Here is an 18654-nt window from a genome sequence, read left to right as displayed (position 1 = left end):
CCCCACACATCCTCCAGCTCTCCACTGATATGTCATGCAGCATTCATTGTCCAACTGTGACTTCCAGAGCTCCCCTCCTCCCCTGCTGTAGGTCCTGTGGCCACACCAGGGCCCCAGTGAGCCACTCTGCAGTGAGCAGCCCTGCAGACTGGGTCCCTGCCCTCTAGGAGCTTCTAGTCACAGAAGCCACTAGTTACAGTACACAGGAGCACGTGCAATAATGGAGGGCCTAGAGGAATTGCAGAGGCCAGAGGAGGGGTGCCCTACACCTGGCAAACCCACCCATTACCCTACACCATCCTCACCAAAGTGCATTTCCCCTATTGCTCCACCACCCCAAACTACCCACAAGCAGCTAGGCCTCTGAACTGAACAGTGAACAACCAAATGGCCGGGGGCAGGGCTAGTGGGTACCCCACTTTCATAACAGAAAGGTTATGCACAAAAGTTAGCCAGACAGTCCCCCTAAGCTGACAGTGGGGTACCAGCTCATGGCCCCTTGGTCTTGCTTTTACAACTAGCCTCCAAGTAAGATGAGGGTGTGATACCTGGTATTCCTGGGAGGGGCCTCCTGCCTCCCTTAGTTCATGAAACTCTCCCCACTGAAAAGCCCTCCTGGGCCTCCCTGCAGTCAGACTGCCACCCACTATACCTAGAAATGCCTCACATCCTTCCTAGGGATCCTTACCCCTGAGGCACAAACTGACTGGGAGGGGCACAGGTGCATCTCAAGGCCTGTAATTAGGAGCCCCTGCATCAGATGGCCCAGGTATGTGATCCTGCTATAGACTCCCGAGCTCTCTTCTGGGGAGCCTGTCCTGGGGCCCGGGGCAGGTGATGCAAACTGGCGACCACATATTGCTGAGTTCCAGCATCTCCCGTTGCCCCCTCCTGGCCTTTGCTTTGATTCCACAGGCCTGCAGGATTCTGCTGGCTCCGCCCTCCTCCCATCTCCCACTCACTATGCTCAGTGAGACCCATCTCTGCACATTTAGGCATCTGTGGAGACTGGCAGGGCTCTTATCCTGGGGCTCATGGGTAAGTCCCAGGGAGTCTGTAAACCCCATAAGTGTCCACAAACATGGCATGTGTGCAAGGACATGCATGTGTCCTGGGAAGGGACCCACAGTTTCGTCACACTCTCAGAAGGGCCTGGAAGAACACACAAGTTTATGAACTGCTGGGTAGAGGCCCACTGAAGGCCGGGTTTAAGAAGACCGTGGTGTCACCCTTCCCAGCCTCTCCTGTACTTTAGACACTGGGCTCCTCTCTGGGCCTCTCAGGTTCCCCATCTGTAAAGCAAGGACGTGGCTGAAGTAACTGCTCCATCACTGGGTGCTAGAGATAGTTCTGGAGCCAATCGAGCCCCAGTGTCCACATATGACCTCATCAAGCCACATAACCCGGTGAGCCTCACTCTTCTCGTCTCTTAAATGGGAGCACATGGCCTATCTCAAAGCACTGCTTTAAGGAACAAAAGAGAGAACATTTATGGTAAAGCGCACAGCCCAGTACTCAGAGCAAAGCAGACATTTAAAAACTGCATCCTTCTTTCAAAGGACTCTCCCTGGCTTCTGTGACTCTAGGTTTTACTTACGTGCTTTGGAGCACTGTCCAAGTGACGTCTGCGAGACACTGCAGTGAGCTGAAGAGTGACCTGCCCCCCCTCCCCCAAGCTACACGTACATCCTAACCTCAGATACCTGGATGGACCCTTATTTGTGAAAAGGGTCTTTGCAGATGCAGTGAAGTTAAAGAACTTGAGATGAGATCATCTAGGTTTTGGCTGGGCCCTAAGTCCAATGGCGGGTGTCCTGATAAGAGAGGAAGAAGAGAAGGTACAGACACAGAGGAGAAGACCACATGGCGACAGAGGCAGAGACATAAGAGTGCTCTTCCTTACCGCATTCTAGGTGTTGTGCTTAGAAGCTTCCTCGTCTCTTTCAGTTTAATGAAGCACATTAGTTTCATGAGCCACATGACCCAGAGTTTGAGAACCTCTGTCTAGAGCAGCGACTCTTGGCCCTGCCTGTCCTTATCACATACGAAGGCTGGGTGCCACCCTCTAAGATCCTGGCTGAGTGGGATTGGATGGAACCCCAGATGCATCCTGGGGATTCCCATATGCAGCTGAGGATGCTTTGGAAGAGAGGCCCTCGATCTGAGCTGCACACTAGAGCCACCTGGACAGTTTACAAAAGAACCCCAATGCCAGGCTGCATGCAGGCCACCTCAGTCAGCCCAGGCTTCAGCATCTTCCAGAGCACCCAGATGACTATATGCACAGCTAAGGTTGGTGCTCGTGTGCTAGAGCAGTGCTTCCCACACTTGAACCTCCTGGACATCTCCCAAACACTCGGATTCTAACCCTGAAGATCTGCATTAGGGCCTGAGATTCTGCATTTGTAACTGTCTCCCAAGGGACCATCTTGGTGGGGCCCCAGACCAGCAACTTCAGCATCAATTGAAACTTGTAAGAAATGTAAATTCCTGGGCAAGAGATCTTAGGCCCAAAAATTCAGGGGTGGGGTCAGCAATCTGTTGAACCTGCCCTCCGGGCGATCCTGATATACACACAAGTTTGGAGAGTACTGGCCTGGTGACAGACAGTAGCAAGCCAACAACACCCTGCCCAACTCCTGTGTTCCTACAGCAGCACAAACAGACCCTTGATTTTTGGGCACCTCCAAAAGCACCAGGGGACCCTCCCTGGGTCCCAATGAAAACCTGTGACATTCCTGGGAAGGGGGGAGATAGCACATGTTGAGGGAAAACAGTGTTATGATTCCATCATAGAGATGAGAACACTGAGGCTGAGAGAGGACAAGCTTTCTTCAAAGTCAGCAACTTCAGTATTGGAGCAACAGCTGCCCTGCCCACCTTTCCAGATTCAACTCAGGGGTCCCCTCCCCTGCTCATCTTTGCCAGCACTTTGAAATGAATGCTTCTTGTTAAATAGTGCTCCAAAATGATTTCTGGTGGTGACTGGTTTGCAGCATTAGAACATTATCACTCTATGGTTCACTGTATTCAACACTATCCATCGTACTCAGGTAAAACACTAGCAAAGACTTATGAGCGCCAAAACCGCTCAGTGGATAGAGCGTCGGCCTGCGGACTGAAGGGTCCTAGGTTCGATTCCAGTCAAGGGCATGTACCTTGGTTGCGGGCACATCCCCAGTGGGAGGTGTGCAGGAGGCAGCTGATCGATGTTTCTCTCTCGTCGATGTTTCTAGCTCTCTATCCCTCTCCCTTCCTCTCTGTAAAATATCAATAAAATATATTTTTTAAAAAATTAAAAAAAAAGACTTATGAGCAATGGCAGAGCCAATAACAAAACAAAGTTGATCAGGACTTATAACAGTGATATACTTTAAAGAGAGTTTTAAATTTTCCCTTTACTGGTCTATGTCCAGTTCTAAGTTCTTGCAATGAGATGGACATGTGAAATAATGACGGTGAATGAAATTATCCACTACTACTGCATTTCCCAGTTCATTCATTCCACAAATATTTACTGAGTGGCCACTGTATGCTGGCACTGTTTTAGTCCCTGGAAGCTTACTTGCGCTCCACCAGCACTGTCCAAGAGGACTTCCCATGATGATGGGAATGCTCTACCTCCGCACTGTCCAATATGTACCATCACTAGTCACATGTGGCTACTGAGCACTTGAAATGTGACCAGTGTGGCCGAGGCACTAAAATGTATACATTTTATTTCATTTTAACTCATTTAAATTTAAATTCAAATAGTCACACGTGGCCAGTGGCCACTGAATTGGGCAGGGTTGGTCTACATGCCTACTCCATTGATGCCTATTTAAAGAGAACAGTGGTAAAAGAGCTTTTCACTGGCTGCTACAGACAAGATCACTCCTTTGCCTGCTTTTGGTTGTATACTTATAAGCCCTGCACGCTCTATGGAAAGTGAGCACATACAACCTGAGGCAGAAGTCAACCTCAGACTTTAGAGTGACTCCTACAAGTCTTACTAAAGAACCCGCCCCAAACCCGCCTACATCAGCTGGGAGAGGCTCCCCCAGTGGAGCAGGAAACACCAGGAAGGTACTCAACTTTTTTAGAAAAGACTGACAGGATTGGGGTGAAAAATAGGCAAACACCCCCAGTGGTGTTGTTTCTTGGAGTAAGGAACCCACACAGTGACAGAACGCGAGCACGCTGACTTCTGATAGCCAAGTGTGCAGGAGGGGTTCGAGCCAGCCTGTCCCTGGCCAGGAGAGGTGGTTTGGCTGGGAGAGGAGGCCTGGAGAATTAGAGCAAAGCCAGCCGCCCAGGCAAGTGTGTGGGGGAGCTCTCCAAGGTGCTGAAGAGCCTCCTCTCTCCTAAATGAAGACAGGTGGACGGACCAAAGAGAGCCAGCCCCTTGGTCTCTAAACCACAGAGCCTGCTTGTGGCAACGGCAGAACCTCACAGCGTTCACCTTCATCTACCATGTGTCTTCTCACAAACCAGACCAGAAAACTACAAATTGAGGGAGTGGCTGATCCAAGAGGGGATGGACCACTGTCGAAAATGAAAACAAACACTACTCTTTTTCTAGTGCACACAACTCTAAACATCTTGTCATTGAAGGACATAATGAGTTTTACATACAAAATTACCAGCTCAGAGTTGGTAGCTAGTAGTGGAGGCCTGAGGGAAATTGAGGAAGCAAAGGAGTCTTACAGAAAAACAGCAGAGGTTCTTGGCCCTCCCTCTATAGCCACTATCACCCTTTGTTTTTCCGGGGTCTCCCTCTCTAGCCAGATGGGCCCACAGCCCCCTTTTGTCAGGTTAGCTGTGTTAACTGTTAACAGCAGCCGGAGGCTACTCACTGACTTTGGTGGAGTGGCTATTTTCGGAGGGTGCTGATCCTCACTTCCTCACCAGCCCGTTCGGCTTCCTAATATAAAGCCCATCAAATCGCTCCAGGGCTGTGCTGGGTGAGGGAGTCTTCAGTAACACTTCTTTCTCAGCTATTATTGGCAACAAAGAACTAGTTATTTGCTTTCCCCTTCTCATTTCACCTTCTCCCTCTCCAAAGTGGCTGAGAGAGAATTTCTGAGGAGATGCTTTTATCTCCCATAGCTGAGTGCTGGATTCTTTTTCTTTCTGAAAGGAGTTCTGATGGCCCACTTCCACCTAACCTGGGCATTTGGATTTTTAAAAAAATTACTTTTGCCCTGGCCAGTTTGGCCCAGTGGATAGAGCATCAGTCCAAGGACTGAAGGGCCCCAGGCTGGATTCCGGTCAGGGGCAAGTACCTTGGTTGCAGGTTTTCTGGCCCTGTTCAGGGTGCATTCAGGAGGCAACCAATCAATGTGTTTCTCTCACATCAATGTTTCAGTCTCTCCCTCTCCTTTCCACTTTCTCTAAAAATCAATGGAAAAATATCCTTGGGTGAAGACTAACCAAAAAAAAAAAAAAAAAAAAAAAAAAAAATTACTTTCACATATTTATGGCTATGTACCAAAAATATGCCCAAAGGTTGCTTATTTTGTTTGGATGAGGGGTTTCTCCCTTCCTATGGGCATTAACTGCATAAACGTATGTTTAAAGCGGAAAGGACATATTCTGCTCCATCTGTAATCTGAGCCCTCCTCTAGGCCAGCGCTCTCCCTCTGGGAGGGCTGCTTCTCAGGAGCAGGAATCCTAGGGGGTGGAGTACTTGGCCAGAGAACAAAGCTGGGCGGGTGCACGTGGCTGTGTTTTGGGGGACAAGATGGAAAACGTCTCTGGGTGACAGGTGTGGTGTGCGCCTGCGCGCGCAGGCGCCGGGAGATCTGAATTTTGACTGTGGGCGTGTGTGATTTGTGTGGGTGGAGGGATCTGGGCCGGTGAACGGAATCTGTGTATGAGGGGGAGAGGCCGGGTGTGTGAGATGACTCATATCTTTCAGGCTGTGGGAGGGTTTATTTGCAGGGGGTAACTTTTGGTCTCAGGGACCCTATGTACACGGCACCCAGGAAGAAATATTTACCTGTGCAGCTTAGCACAGGGGTCCAGCGAGTGGAGAAGAGGCAATGGACCTGTGGGACTGGAGGTGGGGGGGGTCCAGGTGTACGCGTCTGCGAAAGCGCACTTGCCTACAACTCTGGGCTGCTGCACCCAGAAGAGAAGAATGGGTGTGGAGGAAGAGGGAAGAACAAGGAGGTAGTTTGAACCTGGCAGTTTAGAGAGAGGTGTTCCACACAAAAGCCAGGCTCTGGGATCGCCATCCTGAGTGTGAATCCGGGTGTGGCCCAATGCTCATCTGCCTTCTCTGAGCCTCCACTTCCCAATGTGGGAAATGGGAGGAACAACCCTGGAGAGGTACAGAAGTTAAGTGCAATAATCCACCTAAACACTCGCCTCATTCCCTGCACACAGTGAGTGTGTACTATTGCTACGTATTGTCCTTTTCAATATCATCATTGTCATGTCTGGCTATCGGTTCTGAAAAATAATCATTACACGTGGCATTCATTGCATGTGAACTACAATAATAAAACAGTGATAAATAATAATGAATGCTTACTAGTATACCTGTGTACACCACCTCAATTAATCCCCACCTAATTTACAGGTATTATTATCAGTCCTTTGAACATGTGAAGAAACAGAAACAAAATAATATGGGAAGTGAAATAACTTGCCCAAGGTCACAGAGCAAAGGCACAGCTGGGATCCAAGCACAACAGCTGTAAACTCCACAGCATGTTCTCCTGCCATCCCACACCCCCAGCCTCACCATCTACTTGGAGTCACCCAACACACTGTGGAAGCCGTTCAGCTCACTTCAATGAGCAACACCTGCCTTGCGCTCAGGGGAGGATGAACCTGAAGGAGGAGGCGTTGGCAGAAGTGTCTCCAGTTGAAATGGATGCCATACCAATTCCAGCTAAATGTAGAATACATTTGCCGTCTGTGCATTATTCATGAGTATCACTGTTTTCCCAAGTCAGCACTGGGAGCTGGGCTGAAGTTTGGGAGCTTTGCTGATGCCTGCCCAATATTCCCATCTCTGTGCACAGGAAAAGTTGGACTGAAGCATTAATTCATTAAAGGCTCTGCCCGCTCGGCAGGGAGACCCATCACAGCCCACCAGCTGACCCACGGGGGAAGGCATAGAAATCCACTGTTTTGTTCTGGCGGATTAAGACGCCCCACTTTGGCTCTGCCTGCTTGATGGACTGCTCAAAGGTACACAGTCTCCACAGTCACCTCCTTCCTACTGAGAAGTGGGGCCATGTTCCAGCAAAATGGCCCCAGATTCTGGGCTTGATTATCCCAGACCAGAAGGGTCAATTCCATTTTCTGCCATGCCACATCACAAACCACAAGGGAGCAGCTGGCCCTGGCGCCCTGCATTGGTATGCTGCCTCTGTTGGCATACAGGTGGTATGAGGAGGACAGATCAGGGTTCAAACTCTCAACTCTGCCGCCAAAGGCTGAGGGCCTGGCTCCTGGGCCTTACTACCCTCATCTGTAAAATGGTCATGAACCCCTCCATCATGTGATACTCAAGCAAGAAGATGCAGCGGGGAAGGGCTTCAAGGAGCTGAACGCTGGTCAGCTGGTTGGATGGGGGATAGAGACCAAGGACATAAATCCAGTAAAAGAAGTGTTTCTCACATCAACATGTCAGACCCTAAATTCATGGCCAGCCACAGAATCAGAACCTTTCTTCCCCCAGTAATCACAATGTAATTACCACCCTTCCTTCTAAAGTGGAAGCTGTATGAGGGCAACATTTCTGTCTGCTTTGTTCACTGCTGTTTTCCCAGAGTCCAGAGCACCTGCTCAATGTTGGCACTCAGTAGATATTTGTTGAATGAAGAACAGAATTCCACAGGCCACTAAACATGTCCAGGGAAGGTGGGCACACTGGGGTGCTGGACCTCACCCTCAGAAATTCTGGCGAGCTCCTAATTCCTCTCCTCCACATGCCTCCACCCTGCCTAGGACCGTGAAGCCACTCTCCTGGCTCAGGCACATCTGGGAGCACCTCTGGAGGGACGGATCTGCAGAGCAGCCTGGTAGCCCAGGGGTGACAACTGCCCCTGGGCTCCCCAAGTACCCAGCTGGGTGTGCTAGGCTGCTGTACCACCCACATCTGCTACGGGGCCTCGCTGTGCGTACACACGACACACACACACACACACACACACACGTGCGCGTGCGCGACCTGGAACCCAGCAGGTCCGTCTGCTGGCCAGGCCCCCACACCTCAGGGTCAGAGAACTCTCCAACCTGATCAGTGAAAACAACAGCAGCAGCACAGAAGAGGCCGCCTGGGACCAGGGCTGGGCACGGCTGTGACAGGCAGGAGCATTATATAATTAACTGCCCCCCACGCCTCCTCCCCTTTGAGGAATAATGAACCCTGCCTCTCAGTTGCATAAGCCAAAATAATAATTACTCTCCAGCCCTCTGTCACCCCTGGATGTGGCCGGGGAGCAGGTGTTGAGCACTTGCTTCATGAGACTTGGAGGCAGCGAGAGGCAGGGAGAAGACCACACATACACTCATGATTTCTATGCCCACAGAAGCACTCAAGTCACTGCTGTGCCCCACTCCTTGCCCGAGCCTGAAAAATTACCTGCCACTTCTGAAGATGAGCTCGCAGAGTGGGGAGGAGGTGGGGGGTGGGGGGCGGGGGCTGCATGTGGAGAGCAGGCTGGTTTGGGGTCTGGCTTCCAGAACAGTAAATGCTCCATGCCTTTCAGATGCACCAAGGAGTGGACACTGGAGTGTCTGGGGCAGGGGGAGTTAGCCGCAAGGCCACCAAGGCTCCCTGCACAGAAATCATCTTACAGCAGTGGTGGGCAGCTCCCTGGCTTCCTGCACCAGCTCAGCCCTGAATGTGGTGGCATCTTAGAATGAAGGCACAGAGCATTCCCTGAACTAATGGGGAAAATGATTCAGCCACTGAACGGTGAGATTCCTGGGCTCAAGCTAAACAGATGGGCCTCCCTCCCTCCCTCCTTTCAGCAGCCTGCTCCGACAGTGCTAGCCCATGTCCAACCACCTAGAAGTTTATTGCCTTGTTGTGTTGGTTTGGGTTCGTGTCCCCCGCCTATAGCTCTCCCAATCGCTCTGTTTCCATTGGCTTGAGTTGATCAGGTCTGAGGAAGGCCCTTTGGCACCGCAGGAAAACAAGAAGCAAAGCTGGGGCCTGACTCCAGGAGGCCCACACCAAGGGAGCTCTGTCAACAAGGGGAGGGGGCCCTCTCCCAAGCCCTCTCCGCCCTCTGTGGGTCCCAGAGGAGGCCGTAGGCCCAATCTGGCCTTTCCGCAGGTTTCTGGCCTGCTCTTGGATGATGCACAGACACTCTGCTCAACTCCGCAACTCCAGGGCCTGGCTCTGCTCCTGGAAAGCCCCCAACATCCTTCAGCTGGCACAGGCGTGCTATACCCCACCAAGCAGTGGGGCAACCTGTAGCCAGGGCAGCTGGGCCTCCAGAGAACCCCAGGAAATGCCCAGGTGCCCACGGCCCCACTGGAGGGAGAAGCTCAACTTCCCCAGAGATAAACAGAAGAGGCAAGAGAAGGTCCCTCCTCCGCCCAACCTCAGCCCGCCCGCACCGGCGCACCTACCTCCATCTGAGTAGGTCTCGGTGCCGTAGCCGTCCTGCAGCCCGTTGCTCCAGGTCCCTTCGTACTTGGCCCCGTTGCCCGTGCACTCCCGCACCCCGTAGCGCCCCTTAAATCCGTGCGTCCACTCGCCCTTGTACACCCACTTCCCCTTGCTCTCCAGGCCGATGCCGTGGCGCTTGCCCTGCGCCCAAGTGCCCTGGTACGTGTTGCCGCTGGGCCAGGTGTAGACGCCCAGCACCTCGAAGCCGTGGCTCCACGAGCCGGTGTATTCGCCCTGGCCCTTGGGGCCGGTGCAGACGCCATGGCCGTGCGCCTTGCCGTCCTCCCAGCCTCCACAGTAGGACCCTCCATCGTCAAAATTAAACCTACCCCCACTGGACATGCATGTAATTCGGTTTGCAAATCCCGCAAACGGTGGGGAAAAAAAATAAGGCGATCAACAAACCGGATTCTTGGTTGGCTGGCTGGTTTTGTTTTGCTATTTTCTTTTTTTTTTTTTAAAGGAAGAATGGAGAAAGCAAAAACACAGCAAGCAGATCCCGAGCGGCGGGCGGCCGCGGCGCCGGCTTCGGTGGAATTTAAGTCAATCGGGGGCGATTATTCATTTTTGAGCTGCGCCGCGGAGCCTGACCAGCGTCTCGCGCTCCCGCTGGAGACAGGACCGGAGGGGAGGAGGGAGGGGGAGGGGAGGGGAGGGGAAGGGAAGGAGGGGGCAGGAGCAGCAGCGCTGGTGCAAACGGCTCCACCTCAGCGCCTAGTGCCCCTCTGAGGCGAGCCCGCGGGGCTGGCCGCGCAGGCCGGCGCGGGGACAGAGGCTCAGGCTCGGGGCGCAGGCTTCCACCTGCGGCTGCCGCTCTGCGGGCGCCCGAAGGCGGCGGCGGCGGGGCCCGCGGGCGGCGGCACGGGTGGCGGCGCGGGCGGCTGCACCATATTGGGGGCTGCGGGCCGGGCCGGGCCGGGGCGACGACGGCGGCGGCAGCAGCAATGCGGCGGGTCGGGCAGTGGCGGCGGCGTGCGCTGGGAGCCCGGCCTGCGCGCTCTGGCCGGCGCGGCGCGCGCCCGCACCCTGCCCGCGCGCCCCCGCCCCGCACCCCGCCCGCGCGCCCCCGCCCAGGCCCCCAGTCCCTGGCGCGCCCGCGGCCTGAGAGGGGCGCTGCCGGGCGTGGCAGAGGGCGAGGGGCGCCGGCAGGGACCCCGGGCGCCCCGCCCTCATCCCCCACCCGGCGCTCCGGCCCGCTAGGCTTCCCCCTTTGCCTGGGTCCGCCTGGAAATAGGGGTCCAGCCAGGGCACCCCAGCCCCCACCTTTCCCGGCACTTGGATTTAAAGGGACAGGAACTGCGTAATGGGAAGGCGCCCAGCACTCAGCGCTTTCTACCCCTCCCGGGAGCCGCGAGTAAAGCCTGGCGGAGCAGGCCCGGGGCGGTCTGGGGATACCCCGAACGTTTCCGCTCCCCAACCCCGTTCCTCGCCTATCCCTCCTGGCTCCTATCTGCGACGCCTGCCCCTGGCTTGACTAGAGAAGCTCTTGGCAAACCACAGGTGTTTTTCCCCATGATAAATAAGCCGTCCTTTTCCTTACAAGCAGTTTAGTTCCAAATGTGGGAGGCGGGGGGGAGGGGGCGCTCGCCTCAGAAAACATGTCCCCTCCCCATAAATGAAAAGAAAGTCCTGCCACACGCACACACTTGGAGTAAGATACCCCCATCCCCATACGCCCTAGACAACAGGTAGCCCCCAACTCCGGGAGTGGTCGCGCTTTGGGAGTAAGGTGTAATCTCCTGCGTTACTAGGTCTCTGTCCACACATACTCCCACCCCCACCCTCACCCCCAAGAGATGGTAGCTAATTCCTGGATCTGAGTATACTGGGACCAATTTAAAATGCATTTCCTGGACCATCAATCCACAGGCAGAACCCGCGTTCCCAGCTCTCCGGAGCGCGTGTGGCAAATGCAGCAGCTAGCGCTGGGAGGGGGGTGGGGGGACTGCGCGGGGGTCCGGGCTAATTGCAGTGAGGGCAGGTGTCTCCGATGGCGTTGAGGCAGGAATTGCAAACTAGGCAGTGGAGGCTGAGATTTAGAAGGGGCGCAAATTGAAACCTCCAGTTAGCCAGGGGCTCGGCTCAGCCTTCTCCACCTATGGGTAAACAGACCCTCAGTGGAAAACTAGCCCCTCCTCCGACCCCCAAAGTTCAAGCTCTGACTTCTTGTCTTGCCCTGGGCACCCAAACCCCCTCCCTAAAGTGCCACCAGCCTGGAGGGCAGTCACCTCCTTAGCCACCCCCCTGGGGAGGTCGTTTAGGGAGTTTTCAGTTTAGCTTTGTGATTTGCAGTTGCAAAGATTCAAAGCACCTTCTAGTCCTGTCCCCAGTACTTCTCTGAATGCCTGGGGTGGATTTGTTGAGTGGGGCACATCTTGGACACAGTAGAAGTTGCTCTCCAGAACACCTGGCGACTTTCCTTCTAACCCTGCAGTGCACCTGCGCTTCCGGTTCACTGCCTCCTGGCCAGCACTTGGTATTATCAGACTTCCTATTAGGTTTCCATTTATTTTATTTTGTCAATCTAAATGGGTGTGAACTAGCATCTCAGGGCTGTTTGGTGAAAATGAAAAGTTACATATAGTAAATACATAGGCCAAAGGGCTGCAGATTTTCCTCACAAGATTCAGGTTCAAATCCTGCTTCCAGGGCTGGCCAGTTGTGTGGCTTTGGGCAGTGATTTAATCTCTGAGCTCAGTGTTCTCATCCATAAGATGGGCATAATGGTAGTTATCATAAGGTTGCTGTGAGAATTCAAGTAGCTGGGTGCCCAGTGCATGGTAAGCACTGAAGAAATAGGAAGTCGTGTTATTAGGAGACCAGCCTCCACCCCCACCCCAGCAAAGATCATGGGTTCCAACGTGGAGCCCCCCCGGCTTTCAACCTGCTCCATCCCAAACACTGTTGACATAAAATTGCTGTTTCTCTTGTACACTCGACACTTTCTTCCATTTCATTTCCAACCTGATTTTTGCTGATTCAGCAGCCCTTCCTCACAGAAGCAGTAGATTGCAACTGAGATCTTATTGGCTGCAAGCAATTGCTGGTCAGCACCCTCTACCTCTGGGTAATGCATACCCTTCCCCTGGCAACTCCAATGCACCCCCACCACTGATCCTCCCTCCTCTCCCGTGCATGGTCAGATTCACTCCAGCAGTGACAGACTCTACTGTCTAGAATGCAGATATTAGAGGCATTCATTTTGTGCAATTTGGAAATCATTCTCCCGTAAAGTGGGGCTGGAGGCATTGATTTCATTTTGGAAGAAACTCTCCAAGACTACAAACATAGCAATTTCAAAACAAAAACCAGGGAGAAAAACAAGAAACTATACCACTAAGCAGTATAGTTCATGACTGTGTGCATCGGGCTCTGGGATGAGAATCTCACATTAGTGATCCCATGGGCACTCCTTGGGTGACCTGGGCTTATACCTCCTTTCGTAAAGACCAACGTGGAGCCTACCTGAGTGAAGTGTCTGGCCAAAGGGAAATAATGACCACGCAGGATTCCAGCCCAGGTGGTCTGGTTTCCCAGCCTGTAACCTTTCTGGCCTCTAGGCATTGTACTGCCATTCCCTTCTCCCAGTTCCTGTGACCATGACTGGGAAGTGTTCTGGCTTCAGCTCCTGAAAGGCCTGTTTCCCTGTAGAGAAAACACCCTCCCTTTATCTCCACAGAAGCCTGTTGTTTCCTTCAGAGAACTGAGCTACAATCTAGTTACCTGTCTTCTGGCCTGTGCGGTGTTTACCCACACATGGCATCAAGATGCCCCATTCTGGGGGCTCTCCTATAAGGTGACATGGACACTCCTCCTGCTGGGAGGTGGGCTAGCTGGTGAATGTAGCAGAAGTGACACAGAGTGACTTCGAAAGTCAGGGCATCAACAGTGACACAGCTTCAGCCTCATGCTCTCGGGATGTTAGAGCTTGGAACAGAGCTCCACGCTATAAGGAAGCCCAAGCAGTCCGAGGAGAGGCGCACAAGGAGAGAAACAGGGCCCCCAGCCCACAGCCCCAGCTGGGCTCCCAACCATCCCAGCACATATTGGCAGCCATGTGAGCACACCGTCTTGAACTAGATCCTCCAGCTCAGGCAGACCATCTGGAGCAGAGACCCCACCCATGGAGCTTTCCCCACCATGTCTTGTCCTAATTTCAATTTCTGAACAAAATTAGTGATTGTTGTTATGTTAAGCTAGGGGTCATACAGACTCCAGCTCAATGGCCAAATCCGGCCCACTACCTGTTTTTATAAGTAAAGTTTTATTGGAACACAACCACCCCGTTCATTTACATATGTCCATGGCTGCTTTCCCACCACATAACAGAGTTGAATCCTTACAGCGGAGACCACATGCCCATAAAGCCTAAACTATTTACCATCTTGTTCTTTACAGAAGGAGTTTGCCAAGCCCTGTGTATTAGCTGCTCAGGCTGCCATAACAAAAAAACCGTAAGCCGGGGGGGCGGGGGGTGGGGGGGGCCATAAACACAGAAATTTATTTTCTCACAATTCTGGAGGCTGGAAGTCTGAGAACAGGGTGCAGCATGGTTGGGTTCTGGTGAGAACCCTCTTCCTTGCAGATATCACCTCTCACTGTGTACTCACAGTTGGGGAAGGCAAGAGAGGGAAGGGGAGAGAGAGAGACCAGTGAGCATAGGTGAGCAAGAGTGCTCAGGTGTTTTTTCTAATATACTAATCCTACAGGATCAGGCCCCACCCTTAAGACCTCATTTAACATTAATTACGTCCCTACACCAAATCCAGCCACACTGGGGGTTAGGGCTTTCATATGTTAATCTGGGGTGTCACATTCAATCTGTGGAACCCTGCTTTAAGTTACTGAGGTTTGAGGTGGTTTGTTATGCAGCAGTAGTAACCAGAACAGGCTGTAAGCTTCAAGCAGAAGGAAACACATCTGTGTGGTTTACTCTCTCCCCTAGTAGCAGGCACACAATGGGTGTATGATACACTTCTGTTGCACAAATTACCAACCCAAGAGGTGGTGGCAGAAAGCTTGGTGTATAGGGATAATACCTTCTGGGCATCGGGGGACCTGGGTTTTGGTCTTGATTCTGACACTAACTTATTGGGTGACATTGGGCAAGTCTACCAGCTTCCCAGTGTCTTCACCCATAAAATGGGAAACTAGATCGTTTTCCTGGTCCATCGATTCTATAGTTCTAGAATTTTCCTCAGCACTCACAGCCCCTCTTCCTGCAGTCCAGTGTGACCCTGCACTGCTGTGTCGGGGGTGAGTTTACTTACGGTCTCTGTGCCACAGATTAGTCGTCAGGGCCGTGGATGTGGCAGGCATGGAGCTGCCGAGCGGAGCCTTCTGATGGGCTATTTTTCTGATGTCTCCTCAGGCCAGTTCCAGCCCTGTGGCACCCCAAAACTGATCCCCTTACACAAGCTCATGCAAATGTGGGAGGTTGACATGGCTGCAGCACCAGGAACAGTTGTTAGGAAGATGTCCCCTATCTCATCCATGCAGTCAGTCCCTTAGCTGCCTGGGTTTGAAAACCAGCTCAGCTGCTTTCTTGTTGGGAGCCAATTATGGGCAATCTCCATGCCTCTCTCCTCATCTTTAAAGTGGCACCAGCATCCATTCCCACTTTGTAGGGTTGGGGTGAAGAGTAACTGACACAGGTAGGAAAGGTGTTGGGTGGTCCTTAGCATCTTGTTGGTCCTCAGTAACTCATAGTTGTTATTATTATTCCTTCCCTCTCCAGGGATGGTTGTTCCCAAGAACGCTCATCTGTTTTAGGAGCTGTCTATGGCCCAAGGGTGCAGGAGATGCCCTGTGTCCTCCCTCCCCCATTCTCTCCTTCTCCCATACCACCACTTCACAGCCTCTGGTTGTAATTCTCCGCCTGTCCACACTCAGGACTCCGGGAAGAGATCATTGATTGGAGGTGTTCATAAGCTTCCAGATTGTCCTGGGGCTCTTGATTCTCCCCAACCAGAGGCAGAGAAAGGTGCCAGCCCTGGGTGAGAGCAAAAGGAGGGTTCAGAAAGACTGGATGCTGTTGGCCCATTTCTCTGTGCCAGACCTTGAGCACCTTAGTTCATCTAAATTCTGTTAGAACCCTTTGGGGTTCAGACTGAAAGCATCCTTCTTTCTTAAAGATGAGGAAACTGAGGCTCAGGCAGGTAAAGTGAATGGCCCAAGGCCACAGATAGCTAGCAAGTGTCAGCACCAGGCCTTGACCCCAAAAAGGCAAGGAGAAATTGGGGGGAATCTCACTCCTGGGCTTCTCTCCACTGCCAGAACCCAGCCTTTGGGGCAGGAACTCTTTGTTTTTTATTAATTGCTGATCAGCTCCAGGGTTGAAAAACCTTAATCTGAGCTTTGAAATTCAGCTCTAAGATACCAGCTGGGTGAGGCTTACCCCTTACCCTGTAGCTGCCTAGGCCCACATCTCAGTCCCAGGAAATGCTAGTAATAACAATGGCTGCCCACTGTTTGCCAGGCATTATCCTGGCATGTCCCAGTTGTTAATTCAATTGTTCCTCATAACAACTCTAATGAGTGGGTCCTAGAAGGTGTTATTATCCCCATGTTATGAATGAGAAAACTGAGGCAGAGAGCAGATAGAAGTAGGGGTGACTTGCCTAAGATAGGCAAATAAATTGTTAAGGAAATGGTTCTTCAACCTTGACATTCCAAGTTCAAGTGTTCCCAAGCTCATTTACTCTATTTGTCTTCTTCACCGGGAGTACCAGGAACCCTCATCCCTGACCATCTTTTATGGTTATTTGCTGTGAGCCCCCAAATCCCTACCTCCCCCAAGCCACATCAGCCCCTAGGGTGGGTGTCACTTTAAGGATGAGGAGTCAGAGCCTTGGGCAAATGAGCTACCCTGCTAGTAAGTGGCAGTGTGGATTCAGAGCAGGCATACGGCCACCCCTTTCCACCCTGCTCTCCTGCAACAAACCTTCATCCTCATCCCTAAACTACCTTCTCCAGCTCAGCCACTGGAATCATGACAAAGGAGCTAGCAGCAGCAACAGCAGTCACAGTACTCTGCCACCACAGCCGCCACTCTGCTCTGCCTGGTGCCCGCCCCTCAAAGGTAACAAGTGCAGTGGCAATAATAGCAGCATCTGGTTCGAGATACAGAATATTCCCTGTGCACCTCCCATCACCTTTCCCTCCACACACACCAAGGAGCAGCTATTCGGACTTGTGTCATCATAAATTAGTACTGCCTTATCCTTGAATTTCATATAAACAAAATCATACATTTGTGTCTGGCTTCTTTCATTCAACATTTTGCCTCAGATTAATCTGATATTTTATGTATAATGGCACTGCGTTCTTTTTGTTGCTGTATAGTATTCTATTGCATAAAAACATTACAATTTATTTATCTATTCCCCTGTTTATAAACATGTGTGTTGTTTCCAATCTGGGGTTATTTTGAATTTTATTGATTGATTGGTTGACTTTAGAGAGAGGCAGGAAGAGAGGGAAACTTCAATGTGAGCGAGAAACATTGATGGGTTGCCTCCTGCAAACACCCTGACTGGGAATTGAACCTGCCACCTTTTGCTGTATGGGACAATGCTCAACTGAGCCACACCAGCCAGGGCAATCTGGGGTTATTTTGAATAAAGCTACTAAGAGCACTCTTGTATGTCACTTCTAGGAATGAATTTACTGGGACCTAGGGTAGCTGTATATTTAATTTTAGTATTTAGATTTTTAAATGGTTGGTGCAATTTGCACTACCCCAGAAGAGGGTGAGAGTTCCAGTTACTCCATATCTTAACCAACACTTGGTAATGTCAGTCTTTTTCTCATGTTAGCCAATCTAGTGGATGTGTAGTGGTATATTATAGTGATTTTAATTTGCATTTCTTAAACACTCTGTAAATTAATGAGGCTTTTTTAAACTTAAATTTTCTTTTTTTTTATTCTTGATGTTTATATCTATTCTTATTTATTTGTTGTATTTATTTTCAGTTTCCTTCTGAGAATATCATATGCTACAGGTTTTCTATTTAGAAAGCTAATGTAAAGTTTTCTTTGAAAATAAATCTATCCAATTTTTTTTTTTAAAGGGGTGGGCCCTAAACGGTTTGGCTCAGTGGATAGAGCATCGGCCTGTGGACTGAAGGGTCCCAGGTTCGATTCTGGTCAAGGGCATGTACCTTGGTTGCCGGCACATCCCCAGGGGGGAGTGTGCAGGAGGCAGCTGATGGATGTTTCTCTCTCATGGATGTTTCTAACTCTCTATCCTTCTTCCTTCCTCTCTGTAAAAAAAAAAAAATCAATAAAATATATTTAAAAATAAAAAATATAAAAAGGGGTGGGGGCGACACACTTAAAGAATAATCTTATGCAATTAATAGGCCAGCAGGGATAAGAATGTGTCAATTTATTGGAAGAGAGGTGGACCTCTCTGACCTCAAGGCTGAAGGTAAAAGCAGGCTCTGGACAGAAACCAAGAACTGAAGTCAGAACCCAAGTCTCTCCCTTTTCCTGGGCCCCACTGTCTCTCCTCTTGGCCTTCATGCTTTACGTTTCTCTCCATACACCAGTTTCCTCTGCCATAGTCTGTTCTTTCCAGCATCTCTCAGTCCAGCACCCTGACAGGCAATAACCTGGGCTCTATGCATCTGATTCCCAGGAGAGAGATTCCATTTGGGCCAGCGCAGGTCAAGTGTCCACTCAGTTGTGGTCAGCGACTGGGGTCCTGCCTTGTGACAGCAGGAAGAAAACATAATTAACATTTTCAGTGCAAGTAGAAGAGGCACATTTTGAATCAAGAATTGAAATATGTATTCTGTCGATGGGACAGCTGCTTTGACATTGAGAATGGAAGAGCTATGAAAAATGGCAGGCATAATTTTACTTCCTTACTTACCAAGAACTACAATTATCTACGACCCCAAAGGAGGAGTGTCACTGGTCATTCAGTTTCTAGATGAAGACAGTTATGAAGAAGAGAGAAGTGGGGGAAAGGAGGAAGAGTAGGATAATGCAGAGTGATTTGGATGGGTTAGCAAGAAGGAAAGAGG

General features: G+C 51.2%; 1 protein-coding gene across 1 annotated transcript in view; it reads right to left on the bottom strand.

Moving 5' to 3' along the window:
• The window catches only part of JPH3 (junctophilin 3), an 89775-nt gene extending 79536 nt beyond the window's left edge, over window positions 1-10239 (bottom strand). The window contains exon 1 of the mRNA XM_080645281.1: window positions 9583-10239. Within this exon, the coding sequence (XP_080501407.1) occupies window positions 9583-9964 (382 nt within the window). The 5' untranslated portion in view covers window positions 9965-10239. The remainder of the gene's footprint in view (window positions 1-9582) is intronic.
• Window positions 10240-18654: the final 8415 nt, after the last annotated feature.

This window comes from Plecotus auritus (genome assembly GCF_963455305.1).
Source record: "Plecotus auritus genome assembly, chromosome: 10".
Taxonomy (NCBI): Eukaryota; Metazoa; Chordata; class Mammalia; order Chiroptera; family Vespertilionidae; genus Plecotus; species Plecotus auritus.
Note: the sequence above shows the minus strand (reverse complement) of the source record. Positions and strands in the feature narration are given on the sequence as shown.